General features: G+C 41.1%; 1 protein-coding gene across 1 annotated transcript in view; it reads left to right on the top strand.

The window, feature by feature from the left end:
- LOC109969042 (protein phosphatase 1 regulatory subunit 37) overlaps window positions 1–19346 on the top strand; it is a 30186-nt gene extending 10840 nt beyond the window's left edge. Inside the window, exons 6-11 of the mRNA XM_020615693.1 lie at window positions 1800–1955; window positions 2928–3040; window positions 6993–7134; window positions 7954–8120; window positions 18436–18564; window positions 19218–19346. Of these exons, the coding sequence (XP_020471349.1) occupies window positions 1800–1955; window positions 2928–3040; window positions 6993–7134; window positions 7954–8120; window positions 18436–18564; window positions 19218–19346 (836 nt within the window). The remainder of the gene's footprint in view (window positions 1–1799; window positions 1956–2927; window positions 3041–6992; window positions 7135–7953; window positions 8121–18435; window positions 18565–19217) is intronic.
- The last annotated feature ends 231 nt before the right edge of the window (window positions 19347–19577 follow it).

Below are 19577 nucleotides of genomic sequence, written 5' to 3'. Positions count from 1 at the left end.
GCTCAAGTTCACTTGCCATCAGTCAGTCTATCACAGTTACAGTCTGGAGGCCCTATGTTTGGCATGTTTAGGACAGACTTGTATGATGGATCATATCTAATATCAATATAAAACAGTCTACATATTTTAATTGGGTGAGGGGTTACAGAGTGGTCCTCTATTCCATTCTAAGTTGGAATATAAAATGCTGATATTCTCTAGTCCTCCCTGCCAACTCCTCTGCTAGCAGTGCTTCTGTTCTGAAGTTTTAGATAGTAATGCATGTCCTCTGTATCACCTTTCAGCGAGGAGCTTCACATTATCCCCTCAGATTCCACCTGCCTTCATGCAAGTGCCCTAACTAACCAGTAGAAATTGCTAGTGCTTCCCCAAAGATCTGATCCCCATCTTGGTTCCCACCAACAACCAGTGTTGGGGAGTAGTGAACTAAATGTAATTAAACGAGTAGATTAGTTACACTTTGCAGTAGTTTGCTGGTAGTTCAACTACATATTCACATAGCGATTCAAGTAGTTAAATGACTTTTTTGTGTAGTGAACTACTGAACTACTACAGTTATGGGCCATAAAAATAAAGAATTTTTTTTTTTTCATTTTACCACTGCGTAACTGACATTGAGAGACTGTTCATGTCATATAAATGAGAGATTCTGCTCTGACAAGTAAAAAGACAGGCCCACTATTTAGACTGGTGTTCAATCTGTTCATACTGTCTAAAGATGTGCAAGCTGAAGACTGTTTAGGTTGTTAACACTGTTACAAAACTGACAAGTAAAACAACAGGCCCGTTTAATTTAGACCAAGTCAGTCAAACAGTCTAAAATGACACAGGTTCTATATTTGCCTTTTTGCTGTTTTAGTTGTAGCCAGATAACACAAAATCCAGATTTGTTTACACGGAAATATAACACTCCTTGCAATGTTGTCTTTGTGAAAAGCCCAGATGGGATTGTTTTACTTAGTTCACGTTTAGGTCACAGGTAATAAAAACAACCGAGTGGCATGTTTGCTGGCATGTGACTTTGTTTTTTTGGTTATAATTTTGTCCCTCATGCACATTTTGTACAAAGTATTTTGAACTACTTTTTCTAAGCAGCTTTAGTTAACCAGCTAGACCTCTCCCTAGAGTAGCTTTGCTGTGGCTCCACTTCTTCCACTGTGAAGTAACTGGTAGCTTGCAAAGCTGCACTTTCAAAGTAACTTCCACAACAGTGCCAACAACTAATATGATCGGGGGAAGACATCTTAATAAAATCTAAAAATCAAGGAGCTTTCATCGTTACAACCTTAAAAGAACAGGATCTCGTTACCATTATTGTGGCCATTTTTACAAGTCATCCTACCAGTTTGGTAAAAATCAGTCAGGGGAAATAGTTAAAGGCCCCTAAAGCTTTCCAAATAAAGCTTTTATTTTAAAGAAACCATTTCAAATACCTTTCACTGAGTCCAAGTGATGTAAACACAGAAACTTGGACTAATGTAGCTGTTTTTTTCTGGCATCCACCAAACCCAAATCTACAACAGAGGTGGCGAGTGCAAAGTTAACATGATTCAACTGTAGTCAGATTAGCCACCGCTATAAAAAGGCTAAGGGAAAAATGCCAGAATCTTCCTGCAGTGCTGATTTTATCAGTACTGAAAACCACAGACAAAGTTGGTTTTGCATGATAAAACAGACAAATTACACAAATGTATAAGTCATATTATGTATTTGCTATTTGTTCAAATAGGTTAAGGGGGGCAATACAAATTTTGGATCCTGATCTTTTGAGCACTTATTTCCTTCCTTGCTGCCTGTAGTTGGTGCACTGAAGAAAAACAAAGCTTTGCAAGAGCTCCACCTTACCAACAATCTGCTAAACAGCTACCAGGATGCCCTGCAGCTTGGAGACCTACTACGCTACAACACCACTTTACAGACTCTGGAGATCAGCAACAATGCTGTAGCAGATGATGGTAAGATGCTTATCTTTGGTACAGAATAAAAACCTACTGTATGTGTATTCAAAGTTGTGAAGTGCAAAATATGTAACAATGTGGGTCACGTGATTTTGTCTATGTGAGACATGTTCATCCTAGTTATTAAATTTATTTAATGGAGGAAATGTTTGCTCAGTCAGTTAGAAATAGAGCAGGGCTTAAAAGGGGAAACAGATGTTAGCAGGGATATTTTTCAACTGTGGACAGAGCCCAAGTCCTCCTGCTACCAGCCTTAATGCTAAGCTAGGCTAACCATGTGCTTACTATGGAGCTGTCCTTAACACACAGACATATGACTGATGTAAATCTTCTCAACTCAATCAGAAAATGGAATACTGTTAACACATTTGTCAGAATGCTAATTCATAGGTCAGAGTTCACATGTTTATATTCATGCAATGAAAGTGCAGCTTTGTGTGTGTGTGTGTGCATTAGGTGCAGAAAAACTAATAACTCATATAATTGGATTTTAAAGGATTAGCTCAACATTTTACAAAAATGCAGTATGTTCAGGTAATTCATGTTTAAGAAATGTGCATTATTTCCAAGACCAAAGCAGCATTGTTCTCACTGTGTAAGAGACACAATCTTGTGATAATACTTATGCACCCCTTGTTCATTTTTTTTTCTAATTAAAGAGTGACCTTCATAACTTTGCCTGCCAGCAGCCTGATAGTGGGAGGAGTTGTCACACAGTCAGTTTGCAAACTTGTGCAGTCCAGCTTTATTATTATTGTCTAATTAATATAGACATGCGAAAAGGTTAAGCTCATAGTAAACCCTTGTCATATTTAGTGGAGCTCAAGTACCACTGTAGCAACACTCCCACTAAACATCTGTCAGTGCCATTAAGCTTACAAACAAGACGAGACAAACAGTTATGCTGAACATGTTTTGTGAATTACCATAATGTCATGTTTTGTGTGTGTGTAATTGTTTTTGATCCAGGTTTGGAGGAGCTGTGTGATGGTCTGAGATGGCAGACGGCAGGTCTGAAGGTCTTATTCCTAAGGAATAACCAGATCACTGCAAAAGGCATGGTCCATCTGGCTAAGACTCTGGTGAGAAATAAATACCAACTTTTGGTTTGGAACAAAATCAGATAGTGCTGACAGTTAGTGTATAAATGTTTTCCAGTGCTGAAGAACAGACCTCTTCTTTTACAGGAAATGTCTTCAGCCTGTAGCTGTAGACTGAATGGCATAGTCATTGTTCTCAAGAGGCAACCATGTTTGTAGGCATATGAGCCAGGCCTTTGGGACAATGGCAGGGCCAGCGCTTCTTGCAAAACATTGTGTTCTACAGTAATTTAGTGCAAAAATAATTAGTTAGAACAAAATGTTTCCTTTTTCCACCATAAATAAAAATCATTATGTGTTATACGGAAACACCTTGCTATGCTCCAAATACAGTGCTCATTGGATCACTTAACAGCTTTATAACTTTGGTCATAAAATTGTCTGATTCTGAGGGGTGTGACAAAGTGTGAAGCTGGATTTATAGTCAGTGCAAGGAATTCTATCATAGATACCTCCAGCATCTGTTTTTATAAGTCATAAAAAACAATGAAAGGCAGCTGGTAGCATCCTACTGTAGCTAAATGAAAAATGATCTTATTCCAGGGTCAGATTAGACCTCTAGTACATCTGCCACACCACTTGTGGCGGGAGGGTATGAAACAGGTTAAAAGGAAAAACAAAAAACTCACTTCTTAGTGAAAATTTTCGGCCTGTTTCTAGTTCCATAACTAACTAGTTTCAGAATTCATTGGTCATTGAGAGGAAAAATTTATATGAGAGGATATGGACTCCAGCAAGGGGTCATGGAGAACTGCTGATCTGACATCACATTTGTGCACAATATATAGGCGCATGTATGAAGGCCACAGTATCGCTAATCCCTGGACATACTGTACGTAGGGACAGAGCTTAACCTCTCACACTAAGGTGGCATATTTCAAGATTCAAAGCATTTATTGTCATATGCACAGTATAGAAACGTGTTTCCCCGCACAATGAAATTCTTACTTTGCCGTCTACACTGAGTGTCAAACAGCACAGGTTAAATATAAAGTAGATAAACAGTAGCACAGAGACACATATTAAAGCACCAAACACTGCTTGACTGGTGGAGATATTCACTCAGTAATTGACTACCATGAACTTGCAGACCTCCCTCTTACATGTTATTAATTCAGGACAAGACCCCAAATCCTCCTGAATGATAACAACCAGCAGTTATAGGCAGCTACCCTCTCATACCTTCAGATGTTATTCTACTAAGAAATTTTTATTGAACCAATATACTCTGGCTCTTTGAGGAATTTTAAGTTTTTGTCTGAAGTAACCCATAAAAGCTGTGGCGCTGGCCACTTATGACCATATTTGCATTGCACAGTCTTTAACTGACATAAGTTATTTTTTAAGCAGGACTCTCAAATTGTAGTGTATATAATGTAAGGTGTAAACAGTTGACTATTTCCTAAAGTATCTTGTAACTATTCTGTCTGAATATTTTGTCAGTTATTTAATACTAATTAGCAATCATCACTGATTTTCTCTTTAAGAGGTTAACCACATTTAAACTACTTATATTGTAATTTATGTTAACCATCATATGCAGCTTTAAACATCATTACATGCAAGGTCTAAAACCATTCTAAACCCATAAAAAGAATAGTAATAATAACATTAATAATAAGGGACAGACTGACTCAATAAAGAGAAAGAGAATCTAACCTTTTTAGAAACCTTTTATAGATTTTAAAGGAGTTACAGAATAGCAATAAGACAAAATTAAAGTAATCAACAGTCTTGGTTTGATTGGCTTACCACTAAATAAATCAACAACTACTATTCTTAAACATTAATCCAAGTTATCATGTTGATTAAAAATTATTATAGTTGAGCTCTCAATCACTGAGAACAAGTCAAAGAGTCTCTCATCGATTTCCAGTCTTCAGTTGGTTTATTGGTGGTTGTGGAATTTTGTTAATAATCATTACTCCCTCTTCAGGTGAGGACTCACATTTTTGTTGTTAGCATGTGGAGATTATTGAGCATGTCGACCGTCCATTATTGGCTTCCCGCTCTGGATAGTGGCTCTAAACAATCTCCTGGTCTTCTAAAACCAATGTGTTTGTTTTGGTAACATTAGCGACTTAGCATGGTCATGATTTTAAAATTGTATTGAAATTATATGACTTTAATGTGAGAGTAATTCAGACATTGTGTAACGTGCACTTACAATGCACCTCTTCTCAATACATACTGAATGTATTCCAATATTTATCTGAAGTTAATAATAGCAGCAATCTGATTTGGACAAATCACGTGGAATTCAAATTCTCTCTGTGTTACTGTCCTTCCACCACAGCTCAGGAAGGAAGCACTCTAAACAGAAAGAGAGATTTTGCACTTAAAGCTACAACTTCATCAAGATACTGAAATGACTATTTCTGACCATGAGGTGATCAGAACAACCCTCATAACTTTGCAGTAGCTATGCTAAACTGTTCATCTGATACCTGTTTTTTCTATCTGGTACCAAGGAAATGAGAGTGCTGGGCCTGATCCAGAGAATTCCCCTTTCTGTAAAATGTCCCACCTCCACATGCTGCATTGTACACTCCTAATAACATGCATTCCTTCCGCCTGATTGGCAGCATAAACTGCACCTTCCTGTCATGTGAGTGGCGATTGTGGAAGTCAAAAGGCTAGAAATTAAAGGCCTGCCTCATATGCTCACACACACGCACACACACACATTTCCCATGTCTCCTCCAGTGATACCAAAAGAAGTAACGGTTTGATTAAATAATAGATGTGTGTTAAGCAGGGCTGCTCATGTGGCCTGCCAGTCATGGGGATAAGTGGATGTCCTTGCAGGCCATAATGATGATAATTAGACCCGTAGCTGGTTGTGTCGAATATGATGATGAGAAGAGCTGTTATTAACCTTTCTGGTTGGTGTATCTGCTTTTACTCTCTGTCCTCCTGGCTCGCTGGCTTGTCTTTTGAAGGACTAAGATGAGGGACTCAGATCTTGGCCAAAATCTGCTTGAGTCTGACTTCTAGAATTTTGCTGATGATGTCTAAATTTACTCTTTGTACAAATAAATAAATAGGTAAAAATTTTGAAATGATGGAAAAAAATGATTTTTAAGGTGAACATGTCATGCTGGGCTTTCATTTTTCTACTATGCATGCTTCTGTAGATTTTTTTTTTAAAGCCAGCATGTCATGTGTGAAAGCATACTGTGTTTTTGGTGGCTTCACACTCCTACCCCCCTCAAACTTCTCACTCCAACCCTCCTGTGGTTTACATTTGACAGGCTTCAACCATGCTTGACTCTCACACACTCTCAACCACGCAGTCGCCTCTTTAATTGTCTGCTATTATCCCTCGCGCATACCCATTCGAGAAGCTCTTCCTCCCTCTCCTCCTCCCCTCTTCGCCACAGAAGCTTCTCGCCACGCGTTGGATGTGCCGGTGCTTCTGTGTGCCGCAACTCAGCAAGGAGAAGGGGGGGACCCTCTCAAGTGTGTTTGTTGTCACCACGGTGCAAATTAACTCAGAAGAAGGCGCTCTCCGGGTCTGTCGGTTGCCTTCCTGGCTTCCTTTCCGCCCCCACGCTCCCTCTCTCTTCAGAGCAGTGACCAGAGGAGTTTAACAAGGGTGGCGAGGCGAGGGGGCAACCAAGGAGTGGGAGGCATGTTCCTCTTCAAGCTGTTGGGCTACATGGGCCCCTCGTGGCCCAGACACCCCCAGCTTTATGCACCAGCTAATCAACCTTCAATGCTAATGTGGCTCTGGAGAGTGGAAACAGAAGTTCTGAGCATTTAACATGAGAGGAAACATTTTGAAAAAGAATAATAATCACTGCATAATAATAATGATAATTAAAATTTCTCAGCCTTTCCACACTTACATGCACACACTGGAAGTAGTGCGCTACACAGAGTTTAAAGCAACGATTGGATCATGTGTGACTTCACGATCACTGCTTTTCAGCCAGTGCTGAAGGTGCTGCAGGTCCTGGATTTGGGTGAGAACCTGCTGGGAAATGAAGGCATCCAGATCATCAGAGAGCCTTTAATGGTGAACTGCTCAGTACTGCAGCTCAGCTTGGCCCAAGCCAGCATCACCTGTCATGGTACAACAGTCCATACACAGTAGGATTTTAACATGTAGTACAGTTTCGGTGCTTATCAAGATTAGCCTCATTAAAATAAAACATAATGGAGCCATTCCCAGCCAGCATTTAACAAGAACCACTGCACCACTATGCTGCAGTTGATTAACAATATACTGTACATGCCAATAATTTTTCTGTCAGTTGACTAATCAGTCAACTAATTGTGTCAACTCTAAATAGAGATGGTTAATTTAGTTTTAAAATTGGAAATTTCACCCTCAAATCACTGGTGTTTAAAAGTACCTTTAGCCTGTTGATATTTTATCCACAAATCTTTTTTATCTGTAAGTAAAGTTTCATAACTAGTAAACTGAACACATGCATAAGGATTTAGCTTTGCTTCCTATACATACTGTATCATATAATGACTCGCGATTTTTACTCATCACCTCTCTATAATGTACTAATCTTAAGAAAAATTAGCTTGTCCACATTTGATTTTAACTCCATAAACATTTTTCAGAGACAGGGCTAAGTCTTGGCCTCTGAAGTCAAACCATAGATTTTCCACTTAGGTTAGCTTAAAACCAAAGCCCAGTGAAAAAGTTAAGATCTAAAAGAAATGTAAGGCTCGTAAAAAAAAAAGTGCAGTCTAGACAATTACTTACAGGAGAGTGTCAAGAAACGTTTGCAAGATGAAACTAAGCTCGCCCAACTGTCAACTATTGTTGACTACTACTGGCCAAGTACCTAGGGAGTACTAATACACTATTGTCCCACTGTGCGTGTGACTTGTTTTGTTTACAGGATCCAGCTGAAATGTTTTCTTTATTGTAGGTGCTGTGGCATTGGCTGAGTTCCTTGCCGAGAACCATCACATTCAGCGTCTAGACCTCCGTCAGAATCAGGTGAAGCTTGGAGGACTAATGGCCTTGTGTCTGGCCCTGAGGATCAACCGCTCTCTTGCTAGCCTGGATTTGGACCACATGCCCCCACAGGAGCAGGTTGGTACTGTTAGGGACACGAGTCCCTTTTAGCCTCATTTGGACTTGCACAGTGGCTCTTCTGCTAAAACACGGCTAGCAGACCAGTGACTTTATATGCTGTTTCCCTTGGTTTTAAATGGTAGTTTTGTTGTATGTGGTTCAGGGTATGTTAGATACTTGCATGTTGCCTTATGTGAGTTTCTGCAGTAACTTGTAGAGTTTAGCAACAATACTGATAAAGAAAGAAGTACGAGTTATTCAGCACAACAGTGAATAGCACCAGAGCCTCAAGCTATAAAACTGAAGAAATCAGATTCTTTTTGGTTTGTTCTGCTTTGCTGTCGGTTAGTGTGTGCAAAGATGAGTTCACAGTGACTAATAAAGAGGATGCCCTGGCTAGCACAATGATTCCACCATTGTTACCAGCCAGACCTGGCTAGATTTGCCATATTATCTATTGAAATCAATAGCACCAAGAAGCTGGACTTAAGACAGACTGTGGAGGATTTACAGCACAAGACTTGTAGAATAACTGTTCAAATAAGTAAGTAAAGTCATTATTTCCTACAGGGCCGGCCCAATCCTTTATGGGCCCTAGGTAAAACTTGATTTGGGGGCCCTCAGCCTCCTCTTTGTTGCCAGTACTATTAACTATTGTCAATACTTGATCATTCACACATGAATGGTAAATCTAACACACCTATTATCAATTGCATTAATTGTAGCTGTTTGCTTCCATCATATCAGTGTCAGCTTGGCATGTTTTTATGCTTCTATGGTTTTTTAATATTAAAAGGTCGCAAACTCACAAGAGTGGTACTAAGTCATATACTGAACCTGGTGGACTGAAAGGTAATAGAATAAACCAGCATTTACTGTAAACAAGTAAACCACTGTAACTGCTTTTGGTTTAAAAAATGCAAAAGTACAGAGCAATTGACTGTAGGTACAATTACAATTAAATAACTTAAACAACTTCAACTTATACAGAACCTTTATCAAGAAAGTTTCCTTTTTTTAATATATTTTTTAAAAGACAATACTTTAAATACAAGACAATACAATAAATACTAATAATGACAAAGTGAATCACTTTTTATATCAACATTTATATATCTTATTTACACATTTTAAATATTGGTAATTATATATTTCAAAATTTAAAACCCAATTTTTTGTATATCTAGATTGGGGAGCTAACATAAACAAGCTTTCTTGTGGGACATTCTTGCACTTATTTCACTTATGCCTCAGGCCTGCTCTGATTTCCCAGTTTTTGATAAGTTGCAAATTACAATATAGCAATGTAGCTGTGTGTGTGTGTGTGTGTGTGTTTTCAAAAATCTGCAGACTTGCTGATTTGAAGGGTAATTATCGCGGGGCTGCACTGGCAGTGTTTACTTTGCATATACAGCTACCAGTGATGTAACATACCAAAAACCTATGGTATGATACCGCCAAGATAACAAGTCTACAATACAATACTTGTCAGGATATTTAAAAAATGAAGACAATGAAAAAACGTCCTTTACTAAATATTAAATCAGTGTTTTTGTATGATACTCCTTTTAATTTAAAGTACTCCTGCTTTCCTTCTTTATTAAAATAAAAGTAGCCAGCCATGACCTAAGCATGTGGGGGAAAATACGGGCCTGAATTCTGATGGCACTGAATGACTGAACTGTTTGTACAGTTGTAAAACAAGCAATGCAGCAGTCAGTAGTGGTCCTTCTATGAAATAAATTGTTATTGCAGCAGCTGGATCCTGTAAACAAAACAAGTCACACGCACAGTGGGACAATAGTGTATTAGTACTCCCTAGGTAGGTTTTACTTTTTCTGTCTGATGGCCATGCCAACTGGTATTCCTCCGATCAGTGGGGGCAGGATTGAGCAAATCACTGCTTGATGCACCAGAACGAAGAGAAGAAGATGCCAAACTACACTAAGAAAAGCCACTTAAAGGTGATATTTATTATTTTTTTCAGCTACTGTTTCTAAGCTGAAAAAAGTTAGCAGAAGGCATCTGGACATACTTTTAGGTAGAAGACATTTCACCTCTCATCCAAGAGGCTTCATCAGTTCTGCCTGAATGGTGGTGAGCAGGTGGTATTTATCCCACTGGGTGGGGTTTCAGTCCTTCAACAGCCAACAATGTCCTCCAAGGACTGAGTCGTTGGAGTTTCAGTTCTTTGGTGGCCAACAGTGGTATCTGTCAGAGTTGTTTCCTGTCTTTCAAACCTCACATGTAGACCTATGTCTATTGTCCTGGTGTGAATTGGGGTGGAAATGTTTGGGTAGAGATCTCAAACAGGATTGTAGATGGATGACAAGTTGTGTCTTAGTCCCCCACCCCTATTTAGTGAGGGGTGTTCTTTTTAGACAAAAATAGCTTCCATGACTCCTCTCTCAAACCAGCGATGTTCTCTGGAGAGGATCTGGACTTCACTGTCCTCGAAAGAATGTCCTTTGTCCTTCAGGTGGAGGTGGACTGCTGACTCTGGTCCACTGGAGTTGGCCCTCCTGTGTTGGGCCATGCGCTTGTGCAGTGGCTGTTTTTGTTTCACCAATGTACAAGTCATTACACTCCTGGCTACACTTAATTGCTTGATGGACATTGTTGGCCATCGAAAGATTGAAACCCCACCCAGTGGGATAAATACCTCCTGCTCACTACCAGTCAGGCAGAACTGATGAAGCCTCTTGGATAAGAGGTCAAACTACGTCCAAATGCCTTCTTCTAAGTTTTTTCAGCACACTATGAGCTGGATGACTGAGAATTTGCACGGACATACTGTTTCTAAGGTTAACAGTGAAATTAGGATATCAACCTTTAAAGCTGCATTAACTGAAATGTAGCACAGATTTGGAAAATAAAGTAAAAAGTTGTCTAGAACCATGGCAGCACGGTGGAGTGGTGCTCAGCGCTGTTGCCTCACAGCGAGAAAGTTCTGGGTTCGAGCCCTGGGCGATCCAGGGCCTTTCTGTGCATGTTCTCCCCATGCTTGTGTGGGCTCTCTCCAGGTGCTTGGCTTCCTCCTACAGTCCAAAGACATGTAGCATAGGTTGATTGGCATCTCTACATTGCCCGTAGTAGTGATTGTATGTGTGAGTGGTTGTTCGTCTGCGTGTTAGCCCTGCTATGGACTGGTGACCTGTCCAGGGTACCTGTAACAGTGTACCCTGCCTCTTGCCTGCAGCTGACTGGGATTGGCTCCAGCCCCCTTAAGCGGTTTAGAAAATGGATGGATGTCTAGAACCGCTTTCTCCCGGCTGTAACCCCTCCCCACCCCACTCTGCAATCTCAGGCCATGTGTTTCTTTCTTGCCCTTTGTGGCCAGTGTTGTCAAAATTCACACCACACTTCTTCCACACCCCTGTTGTTCGGAGGGTAAAAGATGCATTTTTCAAACCAGTATGGCTCATTTCAAAGCTGGACCATGGAGGCTCCCTATGCAGGTACAACTCAGGTTGGAAGCAGACCAGTTAGAACCATGTGGCCACATTCTGTAGCACAGAAAGAGTGCAAGAAAGACCAAGGCAAGCCAGGGTTAACATCAGTTTGGCATGTTGGAGATGGAGAGCACTAAAAGCATACAAAGGACTAAAATCTGACACAGATGTGACTTTCTTCCTGCTACGCATGTAAGTACTGTAGCTGGCTAACATGTATATGTCAACATCATTAGCAAGCTAGCTAGCTTTTCAACTTTGTACCTGTGTATTGAATTATTCTGGTTATTTGTCATTCCAACTGACTGCAATGATAGTGTTTTGTTGGCCAATTAGCAGAAATGAGTGTGATTAGCAAATGAAATAATTTTACTCAGTGTGCTCATTTTGGCTCGGTTTTGATCCAGTTTATGTTGGACATAACACAGCAGTCCATATAGAATTTTAGTGAGAAATTAAAATTTACACCATCAACACAACTAGAAAAGTGGGGAGTTTGTTTGTTGTTCAACTATCAAAGTGTAATATGAAATTTCTCGTTTCACATATAATTTATTGTTCTGTGTGTCAAGTATGTAACATTGAATGTGAAGCGATAGTGGCTGGAACATTAGTACTATATCAATATTACTGGGAAAAATCATTCCTCTATATAATTTTCTTGTGTTATTGCAGATTCATCTGCTACAAACAGCGTCATACAACATCTGCATGCATATTGTTAAAATGTAAACCCCTTTATTTGACACTGTGTTGCTGCAATGCCACTGAAAACCATGGGCTCTATAGGCTCTATATTCCGTATACATTAGTGCTGGAGCCGGTTATTATTACTGCGCTACCTGACTGCCTCAACTGTCTCTGGCTGTCGTGACCACATATGACACAGTTTTACAGACAGGGTGGGAGGAACAAAGAGGAGCAGAGGGAGAAGAGGAGGGGATACTGCTTGAGTTTGTTTTGACTCTCACTTCGCCCTTAACAGTCAAAAATTAGAGCTTGAAGTTAGGTAATCCAGCTTTAAAATGAGAAATGAAGTGCTAACAAATTGGACATTTGAAAATGTTCAAGTCCATGAAAAGTAGGCAAAGTCCATTAGCTGTTGAAGACATACATCTACAGTAATTGAAGGTTCCAGCAAAACAACCAAATCGATCTTGGGATGAGATTGTTTTGTCATTTGGATTATTTAAGTGTCTAAAACATTGCCTAGGCTACTGGTGGTGTTGTCATAGTGAAATGCATACACTTTGCATATCAGCACTGTTGGAACTGGTGCGTTTAAACCTCCCAGTAATTTAGAATTGAGGGATATTGGTGGCTTAAGAATTAGATAATCATTAACATGTTGCCTTTTGTGATATATTCAGAATCACTGTGGTCACAAATGTGTCACTTAGAGACAGGAGTAAGTCATTTATGTCGCAGTTCATCAGTGATACTTGTTTTTTATTCTCCCTCTCTACCTTCTATGGCTGCAGAGGCCTGAGGAAAACGATGCCATAACTTTAACACAGGCCCCTGCTGGATTCACAAAATAATTACCCACACTTGCCATCTGTTTGTCATGATTTTATCTCTGCTAACTTATTTGCATATTAAAGCATTAATTAAAATCTCCAAGGAACCGGATGCTTACTTTAAAATTAACTCTGAAGGCGATCTGTGCACAGCTTCCAAAGTTGTTTTATTTTTGTTTGCAGTGGTTTTCTGTTTGTCTGCGTGTTGTTTACACGATTAAGTCTGATTTTTATGAAATGTCTCCTCTGGCTAAAGTCAAGCAGCAAGATGTGCCAGATTTTGGAGAAGCAGCTTTTAAGAGCCATGATGCTTCTCTGAATGTTTGTCATTAAAGCTGAAGCTTCTTCTTATTTCTTCTCCTTTCTCACTTTTACACATGCACCAAAGCCTCCATATTGGCGGCTCTGTTTTCATGCTCCTCTAGGCCGCCAAGAGCTGTGATTAGCATTTCCTCCATTGTTGGGAGCTAGTGTTGCTGGTTATTTTAAGGGAATGGTAATAAGGGAATTTTTAAGCTCTGTCAGGTTTTGGAGTCACACAGCTGGGATTTGTCTTGGTGTGGCATATCCAGGTGGGAGGAGTGACGATTGTATTAAAAAGCAAATCTTTCCATCACAAAACAGTGGGTGGCCAGATCAAATGTTCTCGCTCAGTCACATTCCCTGGGTCACCAAGGAATATGTGAAAATTTCATTCTTCTGAAGGAAAATGAGTGTGGTTATGAATGTGAGTGAGTGACAGAGGGGGTTATGCCAGTGCTTTGTGTGTGTTTGACAGAGTTGCTGATATGGAGGTTGTGTGTTCATACATACATGTGTGTGTTTTTATGGCGATGCGGGGGGCGACTGAAAATGCACATATTTAAAAGGCGTTAAAAGAAGGCGGTAAGAGAGGAGGAAATCTGGGTCCTCGTCTTTGTTTACAAGAGCCTGATTTTTCATGTCTGTTGCCACGCTGCTCCATTTGATCACTGGCCTGTTTGCTGTTAATTATTAATTATTTACCCTTTAAAATATTCATGCACTCTGGCCCTAGTGGAAAGCAGCCTTTTCCAATGGGCAAGTTCTTTCTATAGCCACTGCAATTTGGAGCTGTTTATACATTCTTATCAGGGGACTCCATCAACCCAGCTAATGAACTAAACTTCCCCCTGCCTGACGCTCTCTTAATCGCAGGTCGGACGAGGGAACCTTGCAGCCTGTTTGCCTCTTTGATGCTTAAATATTTGGATTTGGATTTGGCCAACGTGAGTGTCCTGTCAGCTGTTCTCCAGCTGAGGAGTTCAGTGATAACGCGGGAGACGACAGGAGAGGACACTCCTGTTGAATGTTGAATGAATGTTGGATGTCAGCAAGGTGTAGCTGTTAGAGAGTGTTTGTCTCACAGTGATAATTACAGCAGCAGGGTGTGTGTGTGTGTGTGTGTGGAAGGGGAACAGAAAGGAGGTTCAGGAGCTTGTTTCAGTGGTGCAGGGGACAACAACAGCAGTTGGACTCTGAGAGGAAGCCAAAGGGACAACAAGGGATTTTAATGTTTTAAGGATAAAGGCAATTTAACTCTGCCTCATCTGTTTACACACACACACACACACACACACACACACACACACACACACACACATACATATACATACATATATATATATATGTACGCATACTGTTCAAAGTGAAATTTCTTCTTTATGCCTTTCAAACTCCACTTCATCCCAAAATACAATCACCTATCATCTTTGAGCTCCTCAGTTGGTCATATTGAAGAGCATCACATCTGAAGACCTTCAGATAACTGAACCTTTGGTACATACTTGCTTTTACTATACAAAAGAGTATGAGGCAAAAATATACTTCTCTACATACATGAAAACGCTGTAATAAAAACAACAACGTATCACAGAACACCTGCTTCTGGGAGCAGGCCTGGAGTAACCCCCTGAGGGCCCCAGGGACAACTTTCAGCTTCGGGACCCTGTTGAACTCCCAGTTCCCATCAAGTCCAGTATAGACAGAGTCCCAGAAGCCAAACAGTTCTCCTATTTCTTGCATGGTGGTGCAGTGGTTAGCACTATCACCTCACAGGAAGAAGGTTCTGGGTTGACTGGGATTTTTCTTTATGGAGTTTGCGTGTTCTCCCGTGCCTCTGTGGATTTCCTCCAGGTACTCTGCCTTCCTCCCACAGTCCAAAGACTATCAGGCTAGGTTGATTGGTGACTAAATTTCCCATAGATATGGCTATCTCCATGTATCAACTCTGTGATACACTGGTGACTTGTCCAAGGTGAATTTTCAAACTGATTATTTTCAATGACAACACAGTGATAAATTGTAACTCATTCTTTTCTTCTGCAATTCTGGTAATATCTACAACACAGTATGTCAATGATTTTAAAATGTCATTTGATATAGCACTTATTAGATTATGTTAAATTATAGGTTAGCCTGTTTCTGCCAAGGTCTCTGTGGAAGGTTTGATAAAAATAGTTTAGTTTAAGAAATTAGGCAGTATGCTGAAGCTCAAGCATGCTTTCTCTCATGTTTATATCTCAGGTTTATGGACTATATTTCAGTCACTAATGTGTGTATTGAAGTCATCCTGAAGCTGTTCACTCCCAACCAAAATGTTCAAATTTGCGAAACAATTTGCACTCCTGGAAACTAAAGCATGATCCATGTTTTTAGTCATGTTTGCAGTGATTTGTTCTCTTCAGGATGAATTGTAATAACTTTGTAGTGTTTTAATTTGTGCAGTGCTTTGGTTTATGTCCAAGCGCCTGCAAACCTAAAGTCATTCAGATCAGTCTATGCTGTTCTTCGTCTTTAGTGCTAATTAACAATATTATCTCCTAAGTGTCTAAATAAATAAATAAACAACAATGTCAAGGGTGAAATACAATGAAACGTGTTACAAATAAATCCAAACCAAAATGTCACTAACAAAACCTTAGAGGCTACTTTCAGCTCAAACAATGGCTATAGTATTTCCCACACAGCATTGTACCTGTGATGTTTATCCTGTAGTTCACTTTAGTTTGCTGGCTTTAAATTACATGAGATGAGATGTATGGCAGTGACATATAAGAAGAGATACATGTCTCTGTATGGGTTTCTGGATAAACTGTTGTGAGAAATGGACTGCACAGAGGGCACCATTTGGAGGAGCGTGGATTCTTATTTTAGCAATAGTGTGAAACAATGAGGTCTCTGGGTATGTTGTTGGGCACCCTTCCTGTCAAGGTCAGTCCCAGTAGGGTGCCTAGGTGACAGGACAGCCTGACCATGCATGTAGTCGGCACTCAGGTTTCAGCTTGCATCATGATGACACTGCTGCTCTGGGGAATAGAGTGCATAGAAAACAGCAACCAGGCAGAAAAAAACCTCCCAGCAACGCCTCAGAGGGCAGCAGGGAATGGCACAGGGGGGACCAGGGTTCACACTGCTACAAGATCATACAGTCACCTACTGGAACCACACCACACAATGCAGCTCACATAGCTCAGAGTGCATAAAGAAATTGTTGTTTTTAACAGCTATTTAACCAGATGACTCACCAAAGAACAGCTTATTTGTTTAGAAATTTATTTGACAGAAAATTCAAAGAGATTCTGAAATGAAAGAGAGAGTGTAAACCTCCGTCAAGGCAACTCAATTTCCCCATAATGCCATTACACCTAAAAGTAATATTCCCATGATAGTTTGACCTTCATAACACAATTTCATGAAGGTGAATGACACTGGTATCATTATTAGTTTGAAAATTATTCAAACAAAATGATAGACATGAGTATTTACTATCACAAAGACAAAAAATGGCAAAATAAAAGTCCCATGCAGACAGATATAATAATGTGTGCTTACAGTTCTTCACAGACACATTCAAATCATGCCATTTGGCAGCATGCAAGTCCACTTCAGTTTAAACCCTGCGTAACACTCAGACATGGCTCAGCATAACCGTGAACAGGCAAAAAAATTGTTGTTAAGGCCGTTCTGTCATACTGTACAGTGCACAGAGCAGACTACACATGACTGCTTCTGTTGCACATTCAGCTGGTATACATTGAACCAAGGATTTCTGGGGTACCTGGGACAGTCACATGTTTTGCCAGGTTTGTGATCCAAGCTTGCCTCTAGTTTTGGAAACCACAGAATTTTCAGTAAAAATTCAGAAGACATCACTGCTCCCAGTGGTAGCCACAGCCCTGATTACTTTATACTGAAAAGATTCAGACAAGTGATACATTAAAGGACAAACCTGAATAAATGTGTGGTCTCTTCTAGGATGACAGTGTCCCCATCCATAGGACACAAGGGGTCAGGGAGATTTTCTCCACAACAATCAGCAAAACATCAAATAAAGGAATGTGGTGTGTGTGAGCAGAAAGCACACAAGTAGATTGCTGTAACCTTTTAGCAAGATGAGCAACTGTCACACTTTATTAATTATTTTAAAAACCAACAACAAAACAACCCCCACTCATCCATAGCAGGAGTCCTACCCACTGGAAACCTAACAGCAGTCTCTATAGCTGCATATTCTTGCAACTCAATGTGAACTACAGCCGTGTATTCCTTGACTCTATGAACTAGTAACAGAGCAACAGTGGCAATGTGTGAATTATGTCTAACAGTGTTTGGCCAGTATACCAGTTCCCCCAGAACTCATAATCACAGGCAGTGACAGTCTGTCAGGCCTTGCAGAGACAGCTCACCTGTGAGCAGCCCTGTGGGGTTGAAGCAATTGGACCTGGAGTATCCAGGGGCATAGAACTGTCTGGCAGGGGTCTAGGGGTGCAAAAGTGAACCATGGCTGAGGTCTAACACACTGTGGTGTTGCAGCAGATTTGAAAGGTTGGTTGGGATCCCGATGGGCAAGTTTAAGGTGATCAGCAGAAATAAGGTTGTGCCTCTCCCTAATGTCAATGAAAAAGGCCTTGTCACCTCGTTCCAGAACACAAAATGGGCCAATAGGGTGGCTTCAGTGGCAGTTTACCAACTGCAGAGCTGTTGAGACCTAGTATGGGGGTGTGCTGTAGTGCGAAGCCACATCCAGTGGTGCTGAGCTTCAGGCCGGGGGGACATTGGCTGTTGGTATGAAATCTTTGGGCACACGAAAAAGCTGCCCATACACCAAATCTGCTGAACAGTTTTCTTTAGGCACAGTCCTGAGGCCCAGTAGCACCCTTGGTAGCCGGTCATGCCAGGCACTGTCAGTTAGACTGGCTCTCAAGAAACCCTTCAGCGAGCGGTGGAACCCATTCACATAGGTTGTTCGCTTGAGGGTGGTAAGCAGTCATTCAGTGTAACTTCATGTCTAGGTTCTGAGCCACAGCAGTCCAGGGTGCTGACATGAACTGTGTGCTGCAGTTCAAAGAGATGTCAGAGGGGGTGGCAAGCTGGGCAATCCAGTTGCTTATGAAGACTCGTGCTACATCAGGGGTCGCAGTGGATGACAGAGGAATGGTCTCTGGCCACCTGGTGGCTCTGCCCACCACAGTGAGTAGGTGTGTGAAACCACAGGAGGGAGGGGTCCTAGCAAGTCTATGTGGACATGTCACAGTGGTGTCAAGGAACCTGGAGTGGACCTGGAATGCAGTGTAAAAGGCCACTTTTGATGGCAAGGGGGCGGCCCTATCTTTGGTGATGCGGTGACCATGAAAGTAAGTCATGAGTTGCCTGAAGTGGCACTTGGTGGGGTTTATGATTAACCCATGCTGGCTGAGGCAATCAAAGAGGACCGGGGGCATGAGAAGTGTTCCTCCCTGGAATTGCTGCTGATGAATATATCATCAAGGCAAACGAAAAGGAAGCCCAGGGCTTTCAACACAGAGTCCGTTAGTCATTGGAATGTCTGGGCCACATTTTTAAGGCCAAAGGGGGTGTGCAGGAACTCAAACAGGCCAAAAGCACCAACTGCTGAAACACAGTTTGACTTGGCTAAGATGAATTGGCACTTGCTTGGTGCAGATTTCCTATATGCCCTCAACCTCCAGTGCCTGGTGGATGCAAGGGTTTTTGTTTCTTTTCACTGAACACTCAGTGACATTCACACTGCAACCCTGACTAGTAGGCTTATATCCGCCTGTGATTTTAACTGCTTGTTGGCTGAATTCTCTGAACTTTGCACACCCACCTTCTCCATTGCTAAGAGAAAGCATGGGGTGGAACACCACCTTTCCACTATGGGCCCACCAGTATATGTCTGTGGTTGCTGTCTAGCCATCACCAAGGCTGAGTTTGCTACCATGGAGAAGCTGGGACTCATCCGCTGCTCTTAACAGCCTATGGGCCTCACCTCTGCCCATGATGCCTAAGCCTGATGGGGTTTGCGAACTGTGTGGAGACTATCACCTCCTCAACAATACCACAGTCCTGGACCATTACGCAGTCCCACACCTATGGGACTTTTCTGCATATTTAGCTAGAAAATCCATATTCCCTAAGGTGGACCTGGGGAGAGGATACCGCCAGGTGCCTGTGTGCCCTAAAGATGTCCCCAAGACTGTGAT

Source organism: Monopterus albus, unplaced genomic scaffold (assembly GCF_001952655.1).
Source record: "Monopterus albus unplaced genomic scaffold, M_albus_1.0 scaffold169.1, whole genome shotgun sequence".
In the NCBI taxonomy this organism is placed as follows: Eukaryota; Metazoa; Chordata; class Actinopteri; order Synbranchiformes; family Synbranchidae; genus Monopterus; species Monopterus albus.
This window is presented reverse-complemented; position numbering and strand designations above follow the sequence as displayed.